At 58.9% G+C, this 9,188-nt stretch overlaps 2 protein-coding genes across 2 annotated transcripts in view; both read left to right on the top strand.

Annotated features, from left to right (window-relative positions):
- The window catches only part of LOC146765845 (uncharacterized), a 189,074-nt gene that overhangs the window by 175,260 nt on the left and 4,626 nt on the right, over nucleotides 1-9,188 (top strand). The window lies entirely within an intron of this gene.
- UBALD2 (UBA like domain containing 2) lies at nucleotides 3,850-8,026 on the top strand. The gene is made up of 3 exons (XM_021541692.2): nucleotides 3,850-4,068; nucleotides 4,658-4,720; nucleotides 7,453-8,026. The coding sequence occupies exons 1-3, from the start codon at nucleotides 3,949-3,951 to the stop codon at nucleotides 7,771-7,773; spliced, it is 504 nt and encodes a 167-aa protein (XP_021397367.1). The 5' UTR covers nucleotides 3,850-3,948; the 3' UTR covers nucleotides 7,774-8,026.

Here is a 9,188-nt window from a genome sequence, read left to right as displayed (position 1 = left end):
CTCCCTGCAGAGGCACACATGGAACTCCCTCCCAGCTGCTTCCTAACACACAGCCCCAAAGGCAGCTGAGAAAAGCCAAATCAAAGAGCAGCCCAGGGTGGCTTTGTGCCCTGTTTTGTCAGCCTGTCACTGTCACGCCGGGACACACATCCCAGCAGTGACACCATGTCCGTGCTGCTGCACACCTGGGCTGGGTGCCAGCGGGAGCACCGGCTCAAGAGGAGGATTTAAGACTCCACGGTCTTAAAGGTCTTTTCCAACCCAAATGGTTCTCTGAAGAGGTGAGACATCCACATCAGGAGCCTGATCCAGCTCTGAGCGTTTGTGCCCAGCTAGGAGCCCCAGGACCACAGGAACTGATCCCTGCTCACCCCAACACGCATTTTTGGGAATCCCATTCTACACATGGATAATTTAAAACTCTAGCCCAGCCCAGCGCTGCTGAGCTGCCAGCCCCACTCCAGCCAGCACCGCCAGCGGGAAACTGGGAGAAGGAGCCAGCACATTTCATTACCGGCACACAGCAGACTGCAGGGCTTTAGTGCAGATAATAATTCAAAGTTATCCCCGTGCAGATCCATAACCTGGCAGTCATTACACGCAGAGCTGCTGCCTGCATGCACGGCTCGTGGTTTTTTTTTTTTTTTTTTCCCAGCGATTACTGCAGCAGAGGATTTTGTAGGACAGTGCCGCAGTGGAGCGCGGCAGGAGCTGGGGGACGAAGCTGGATGGGCTTCGAGGGCCGGGGCCCTCCCAGTCCTGCCCAGCTGCACATCCCAGCACACACAAAGCCAGGAGAAACCCCAGCAGGGCTGACCCGTGTCGGAATCCGTGGTATTGATGATTCTGAGATTGCAAAAAGTCTCTATTTCAGCCCCGCTGCCAAAGCAGAAGCCATAATTGGTCTGTGCTGGTTTCCAGGTTGTTTATTCTGTTTATCTCTCACATGTTCTGCTGCCCTGCCCAGCTCTGTCCTGCAGGGCAGCGTGTGGGGCTCTGCCCTCAGTGGGATGTGACAAACATTAAATACCAGAAACTCCCTGGGCTGGATTTACAAGAACGTGCCAATATCTGTCACCTACGTTGGACAGTGTGTCCCCAGCCTGAACCAACAGAAAAATGCCAACACCACAGTGAGACATGGAGGGCATGAAGAAGGAGAAAAAGGACAAGGCACACCCAATTTCCTCCATCTTGTCCCCTTTGGACCGCTTATCTAGAATCCTAAAATTTTACTTTTGCACCCGTGCCACGCTTAATTATTACTGATATCAAACACTCAGAGCTGGTAATTCATGCTGTAAGATTGAAAACTCTTTTCCATGGCCAGAGATCACAGCCAGTGTCTCTGGGGGCTCTGTCCAGGGGGTTCCTGACCTGCCAGGGCAGCCAGAGGGAAGCTCTGGATTCCCAGAGACCCGGTGGGGCAATCCAGAGAAAATGCAAAGTTCAACCCCAAAATGCACGTGCTGCTGGGCTGTGTGAAGCTGCTGCTGCCCAGCTCTGGGATTTGGGATGTGTGTGTGGCACAGAGAGAGGATCCTGCCCTCGAAGCCATATCATCCCCCAGCTCCTGCCACGTCCTGGCTGCTCCCAGCTCGAAGCCAGGCTGTGCACACGGGTGGCTTTGGCAAGCAGGAGGGGCTGAGAGCTCGCCAGGGCTGCGTGCAGAGGCAGGTGGGGCTGGCATCCTGCATCTGCAATTGCTCCTCTCACACCCACACCTGCCTCAAGGCTGGTTTTGCTCCAAGAAGACAAAGCTACCAAAATCTTCCTGGGTCAGCAGGACCCTCCATACCCATCACTGAATCCCAATGATGGGATCCCTCTGAATATCCCAGGAGGATTCCAGCCTGGGCAAGCACAGACTGGCATTGCTGGACTTCACCTTCATGGGATCACCAGAAATTTGCAGAAGCCCCACAGAGTCCTTCACTCTGGGGCAACCAGCTGCAGATGCAGCTTCGAGTTTCCATTGCTCTGCTCCTCATTCCCTCTCTCCTGGCCAGCTGGTCACCACTGGCACATCCAAACCTCCAGTGGCTCTTCCCAGATTGACCTATTTTCACACCATGCATTTGCAAAGTCCCTTCTTTATTTGTTTTAGGTTGAAACACCAATTTTCCTTTTTTAATCAAAACACTTCAAGGCACAAATTGCACAAGTCCCACTCGGATGCTCAAATGTGGTGTGGGGCAAGCACACCAGGGGAGAGTTCATCCTTGCAGGCTGGGACTGGAGCTCAGAGTCATCAGGATTTTAACCATTAACAAAAAATCCCAATTCCCACCCCACCCCCCGCCAAACTGGGAGCTGCCCTGAACCCCACAGCCTTTACATGGGAGGGGCATGGGGATGAAGAAGATGGGTCCCTGCTCTGGCTAGGGTCCCATCTCCAGGGTAAATGGCTCCCAGATGGGGGAGCCAAGGGAGGGGGTTAAGGGGGAAACCCTGCAGTGGGCAGCAGGGTCCCCAGGAAGGAGGAGACGAGGGGGTGGGAGAGCTCTGCTGAAGGAAGAGAGGAGCCTTGCAAAGGGAATGAGGGGTGAGGGCTGAGCCTGGCTGGGGGAGCCAAGGCAGGGGGTTAAGGTGCAGCCCCCGTGGGAGTGGCTCCCACAACCGGGGTATGCAGGGAAGGGCAGAGCCCCCCCTCTCTGTAACCCCCCAACAATGAACCCCCCTGTCCAGGGCCCCTCTCCATGAAGCCCCCTAACTGAAACACCCTCAATAACCCTCTAAACAGCTCCCCTCAATGAACCTCCCTCAAAACCCCCCCAATAACCTCCTAAACAACCCCTCAATGACCCCCTAAAAGCTCCTCTCAATGAATCCACCCAATGATGCCCTAAAAGCTCCCCTCAATGAACCCCCTCAAACAACCCCCTAAACAGCTCCTCTCAACTGAACCCCCCTCAATGACCTCCTAAACAGCTCCTCTCAACTGAACCCCCCCAAAATAACCCCCAGAAGCTCTTCTCAATGAACCCCCCTCAAAACCCCCAATAACCCCTAAACAGCTCCTCCGAAACGAAGCCCCCCAATAACCCCCCAAAAAACTCCCTGAACACCTCCTCTGAACTGAACCCCCCTCAAAACCCCTCCATTAACCCCCTAAACAGCTCCTCGGAACTGAACCCCCCCAACAACTCCCCAAAAAGCCCCTGAACAGCTCCTCGGAACTGAACCCCCCCAACAACTCCCCAAAAAGCCCCTGAACAGCTCCTCAGAACTGAACCTCCCCAACAACCCCCTAAACACCTCCTCTGAACTGAACCCCCCAATAACCCCCCAAAAAACCCCCTGAACACCTCCTCTGAACTGAACCCCCCCAATAACCTCCCAAAAACCTTCTCTGAACTGAGCCCCCCTCAATAACCCCCCAATAACCTCCTGAACACCTCCTCGGAACTGAACCCCCCCAATAACCCCCCTGAACGCCTCCTCTGAACTGAGCCCCCCTCAATAACCCCCTGAACACCTCCTCTGAACTGAACCCCCCAATAACCCCCCCGAACACCTCCTCGGAACTGAACCCCCCCAATAACCCCCCAATTATCTCCCCTTAACCAACGCCCCCAACCCGAGCCCCTCCTCAATGAACCTCCTCAATGAACGTGACGTCACCAACGCCTCCCGATGAAAAACCCCCCTCAGCCAATCAGCGGCCGCTCCTCCCTTTCCCTCTCCCCCTCCCGCCTGGCCCCGCCTCCTCCCCCTCCAGCCAATCGCGGCGCGGCCTGCAGCCAAAACACAGGCGGCGGCCAATGGGGAGGCGCCGGGGCAGCTGGAAGGTTCGAAGCGGGCGGTGGGCGGGGCGCGGGCGCGGCGGCGGCCAATGGGCGCGCGGGGGCGGGGCGCGGGCGCCCCCCGGTGCCCCGGCGGAGCGCGGCGGGCGCGGCGGGCGCGGGGCGCTCCGGGCGGTGCGGGCCGGGCCGGGGCCGCCCCGCCATGTCCGTCAACATGGACGAGCTGCGGCACCAGGTGATGATCAACCAGTTCGTGCTGGCGGCGGGCTGCGCCGCCGACCAGGCCAAGCAGCTGCTGCAGGCGGCACACTGGCAGTTCGAGGTACGGGACGGGCGGCACGGAACGGGGATGAGCCGCACCGGAACCGGGGCGCCCCGGATCGCGATGCGCCGCCCGGCTGCCCGCAGAGCCGCGGGGCGGAAGGCGGTGCGGGTGGGGGCAGGGCTGTGCGGCCCCGGCCCACCGACACGCGTGGCCGGGTTTTGGGGGGGTCCTGGCCGCCCCCCCGGTACCCACCGGGGAGCGGGGCGCGGTCCGGCCCCGGGCTCCGCCGGGTCTATTTATACCCGGGCCGTAACCCGAGCTGCGGCCCGGCCCCTCCCTGGCGCTCCGGTCCGGGGATGGGGGTGCCGCGGGGAGGGGGCGGGGGTGTAAACACGGGGTGCTTGGGGTGTCCCCTCGCGTGGGGAGCCCCCGAGCGAGCGGGGGGCACGATCTCCCCGGTGGGTCGGGGGAAGGGCAGCCCCAAGGCCCGGCGGGGTTGGGGGCACCCCTGGGTGCGCCCCCCGGGGCGGTCGCAGGGGGGTGGGAGCTTTGGGGGGGGGCTGCGGGGTGAGCTTTGGGGGGGGCCGCGTGTTTTCCCTCCCCCTTTTGTCTCGGGTGGGCTGGAGCTGACAGCTTGTCCCCGCAGACAGCCCTCAGCGCCTTCTTCCAGGAGACCAACATTCCCAGCAGCCACCACCCCCCCCAGATGGTAAGTGAGACCCCCGACCCCTCCCTCACCCCATCCCCTCCCCAACGCCCCCAGCCCCAAAAACACCTCCGGACCCTTCGCAGCACCAACCAAACCCCCCCATACCCGCACCCCTACCAGCACCACCCCCCAGAGGAGCCCCCCCGTGCCGAGCCCCCCGAGGGGGTGCAGCCCCCGGCCCTGGGAGCTGTCAGCTCCCTGCCAGCCATATTGCTGGGCGCCCGCAGGAGCACGCAGCCGGAGAATGTAAACACGAGCTAAAATGTCTGCCAGGAAATAGTTTGTCTCGGCGAGCATCGCGCTGCAGCTCGGGCTGCCCGGCCCGGGGCGCCACGCCTGGACCCCCCTTTCCCCCCACGCCGCTTGACCTTGGCCGAGGGCACATCCCCTTGGCCGAAGGGAGGAAGTTGTTCCCCTCCGGCTGTTTTGTTTTTTGGTTCTTAGGCGGGTTTTCTCCTTGTTTTCCCTCTCCCCCCCCCGCCCCGCCATCCTCCGGTGTTGAGGAACCGAGCGGTGCCGCGCTGGGGAAGGAGCTGGTGGGGGTGAAAGCGAATTTTCCCCCTTTTCTCCTTCCATCCATGCCGGCCTGGCATTGCCGGCAGCAAGCGCTGGCTTTCCCTCGGAGAAAGTCGCTTTGTCAGCCAGCTCCCACTAAAAACCCCTTTTATTGCAATTCCTCCCCAGCCCGCACGTTTCCGTGCTGCCCCGGGGAGGTTGCAGAGGGTCTCCTGGTGGGAAAGGGGCATTCCCGGAGGGAGAGGGCCGGGGGAGCAGGCAGGAGCAGATCCAAGCCCTGCTCTTCTCCCCCAAAAACCTCATCGGGGCAATTCCTGCAGAGCAGGGCTGGTGAACCCCATCCCCACCCCGACCAAAACAGGCACCCCTTCCCCCCCAGAACCGAGCCACTCGCTTCTCCCCCTCCTCAACAATGTTTTCATAACACCGTGTGCTCCACGTGGTGTCAAAATACCTTTTACCTTCCCTCCAGATGCTCCTATTTTGGGGAATTTATTTGGTGTTTCCCTCCCCCTCCCCAGCATCCTGATTTGAGCAGTTTGCAATGCCCCACACGGCTCAAGGCAGGCGTGAGATGAGGAGTTTTGTGCTGGCAGTTTCTATTTCTTTTTCAAGCGTCAGGGAACAAAGCTGTGAGTGTGGCTGTGGTTTGATGGGCGGGGGCTCGTCCCTGTCACCCCCACTCTGTGGGGGGCTCCCCACACTCCCTGCAGATTCTGTGGGGCCGAGACTCGCCAGAGCTGTTTGGGGTGTTGGTGACCGACCCTCTGATGTCTCTCCTTAAGAGGGGCAAGGCAATAATTACATGGAAATTCTTATTTTTTAATTAATATTTCAAATTGATCTGGCAAACCCCCAGCAAGGGTTTGCTCCTTTGATCCCAGCATCACTCAGGGTGGCTGGGATGGGGATGAGCAGGAGCCTCTAAGAGGGATTTAGGTGTTTGCCTGTGCTGGAGAGCAGCAGGGGCAGCTGAACACCATCCAGGGGCAAATCCTGGGATAAGCCCCAGGATGGGAGAGATCAAACAGGTATTCCCTACCAGCAATATCTCAATTCCCCCATTGCTAAAAGCAGCAGACACTGACCAAGCCCTTTAACTCTGCTTGAAGTCCCCACAAGCATCTGTTAATTGTGGCTCCAGGAGGGCAACAGGGATTTGGGATGGATTTAACCAGAGAGGTGAAATCTCCCTGTGCATGGACCCCCCATGTCCAGGCATCCCCCTGCACACAGGCCCTTCCCTGTGTGTGCAGCCGTGTGGGAATTTGCATACACAGCCCAATCCCCCTTTTAGCACCTCTCCAATTCTCAGTTCAGCCAGTTCTGTGCTGATTTGGGGTTCCTGTGCCAGCCCCTGAGCCCCGGAGCGGGGCTGGGTCCTCCCTAGTGGATTTTTCCTCTGCTGGAAAAAGGGACGGATCCATCACTGTCCGGGTGCTAAATTTAGCTGGGTACCAAGAAGGCAGAGCCTGTACCAGGAACTGGGGGGGCCCTGCTTGCCTTTTGCTCTCTCTGCCATAATGGGGTGTGAAGGGGAAGAGGCTGAGGAAAATGGGTGAAAGGGGGTCCTGTGGGGCGAGGTAGGACCCCACACCCTCCCTACCTGCCGTTCCCCCCTCACACAGCCCTTTGAATATCAGGCTAGCTCAGAGGTCCATGGCTGTGAGGAGAGGAATATCAGGAGATGATGAAGATTTCCAAAATAGGCTCTTACCCCAAAATACGTTGGTTCAGCTCTCTTTATTCTGTGGTGTCCAAGGGGAGAGTGGGGCAAAAGAGCACGAACAGGAAATGTCAGGGGTCTGTATAGACTTTGGACAGGGTGGGCTTCCCTGGATCTCCACCAACCCCGTTGGGGCAGGAAAGAGGGTCCAGGATTATCTGATCAGAGTCACAGGGAATGGGGAAGGGGAAACAGAGTGCCCATGAGCTCACTGTGACACCTACCCCCCGTGCTGGACCCCTTTGCATCAGCCCTGTTTGTGCTGCTCCCCAGACCCGCCTCATCCGTGGGCTTTGAGCATCTGGGATGGTCCAAAATGTCCTTCCAAAATGTCCAGCTTGGCTGAAGCCTCTCCCACACCTTACGCTGACCCTCGGGTGTGGATATGTGGGATACGAGCAGGATCCCCAGCGGTGGTCCTGCCTGTGGTGGGCAGGTGGGGACCCCCTCCAAAAAAGAGCTGACAGCCCCGTTCTCCTGTGCCCTGCAGATGTGCACCCCCAGCAACACGCCGGCCACGCCGCCCAACTTCCCGGACGCGCTGGCCATGTTCTCCAAGCTGCGCACCTCGGAGAGCCTGCAGAGCAGCAACAGCCCCATCACCTCCATGGCCTGCTCCCCCCCGGGCAGCTTCAGCCCCTTCTGGGCCTCCTCGCCCCCCAGCCACCAGCCCGCCTGGCTGCCCCCGTCCTCGCCCACCACCCACGGCCTCCACCACCACCTGCACCACCCGCAGCCCTCCTGGCCGCCCGCCCCGCCGCCCCCTGCCCCCCCACAGAAAGCCGTGGCCACCATGGATGGGCAGAGATAAGGCTGGGGCTGCCGGAGGGCTGGGGGGGTCAGGGGGGCCGGGCCGGGGCGTTGGGAGCGGGGGCTCGCCAAGAAACGCACTGGAATCATTTTCTAGGTTTTATTATTATTTTTAGGGGGGGGGAGGGGGGTGGAGCAAATGCTGCCAGGGAGGGCACTGAGCCATGAGAGTCTCTGGCTGCTCTCTACTCCCCTTTTTTTTAAAAAAAATATATAACTATAATATATAAATATATCTAATGTATATAAATCCAGAGAGAAGAGCAGCAGCGTGGAGGCAGCTGTGGGTGTCTGGGGGTTTTCCCTGTGGCTTTATCCCCACCCAGCATCTCTACATCAGGGCAGGAGAGGGAAGGGGAGGACAGGAATAACAAAAACAAATGGGTGGAGGTGGCTGTTGGCACCTCAGATCATCAGCCACACACACATGGAGCCACTGGACACCCTCCCCAGCTCTGCCTTCCCTGGGCACTTGTTGCAGTGCCCAGAGCAAAAGCAGCTCTCTGGCTCCCGAAATTCAGCCCGGCTTCTTGCACAGACCCCCCCCTGGACTTGCCCCCAACCCCATCCTCCCTCCCTCAGCACCCCCAGGGCCTGGGGGTTTATCAAAGTGATGTCCCCCTGTCCCTGTGACTGCCCTATGTGGTGCTTCCCCAGGCAGGGGGGGAGCTGGGGGTTTTTTAGTTTTCAAATCAATGTTGCTTAAAAAAAAAAAACAAACAGAAAAACAAACCAAAAAAAAAAAAAGACCCACAAAACCATAAAAAAGACCCAGCAAAAAAAAACAGGTTGAAGGTTTTTTATTAATTTAAAAAATAATAAAAATTAAAAAAAAAATAACTTTTTTAACACCAGCTGTCCCTGCCTTTTCTCTCCTCTGCTGGGAGGGTGTTCTTGGCAGGACAGTGAAAATGGGGGTGGCCCTCAGTCCCAGTGGGGACTGAGTCTGTGCTGTGCCTCCACAAGCCACCACTGCTGTCCCCAAAGAGGGGCCATGGGGGGCTGTGCCAGCACAGCGAGGAGCCCCCGTGTGCCAGGGGGTGCTGCTGACACCCCTGTCTGTCCCCTCACTAAGTCTCAGCTTGCAAAAGCCCCCCAGCAACTTGGGCCCCCCCCAGCCCCATCACCCACCTGGGATGAGGCCCCCCAGCCCAACACTGTGGGCACACCTGGGGAGGGGATGATGTCCTCGGAGTGTCCCCCTCTGCACAAGGGTCACCACAGGAGCTCACCAGGCCCGTGGCCACTGTGTTCACACAACCAACAGCTGGGGTGAAACCCCAAAAATGGGAGCACAGCAGCTCTGGAAATGCCAGGAGTGACAGGGAGACCCAAAGCTTCCTGCAGGGATGGGGAGGTCCCCAAGGTGGCACAAACTCCATGGAGAAAAGGCAAAAGAAATTCCCCCATCTGCAG

This window comes from Lonchura striata, chromosome 18 (assembly GCF_050655825.1).
Source record: "Lonchura striata isolate lonStrDom1 chromosome 18, ASM5065582v1, whole genome shotgun sequence".
NCBI classification, from domain to species: Eukaryota; Metazoa; Chordata; class Aves; order Passeriformes; family Estrildidae; genus Lonchura; species Lonchura striata.
This window is presented reverse-complemented; position numbering and strand designations above follow the sequence as displayed.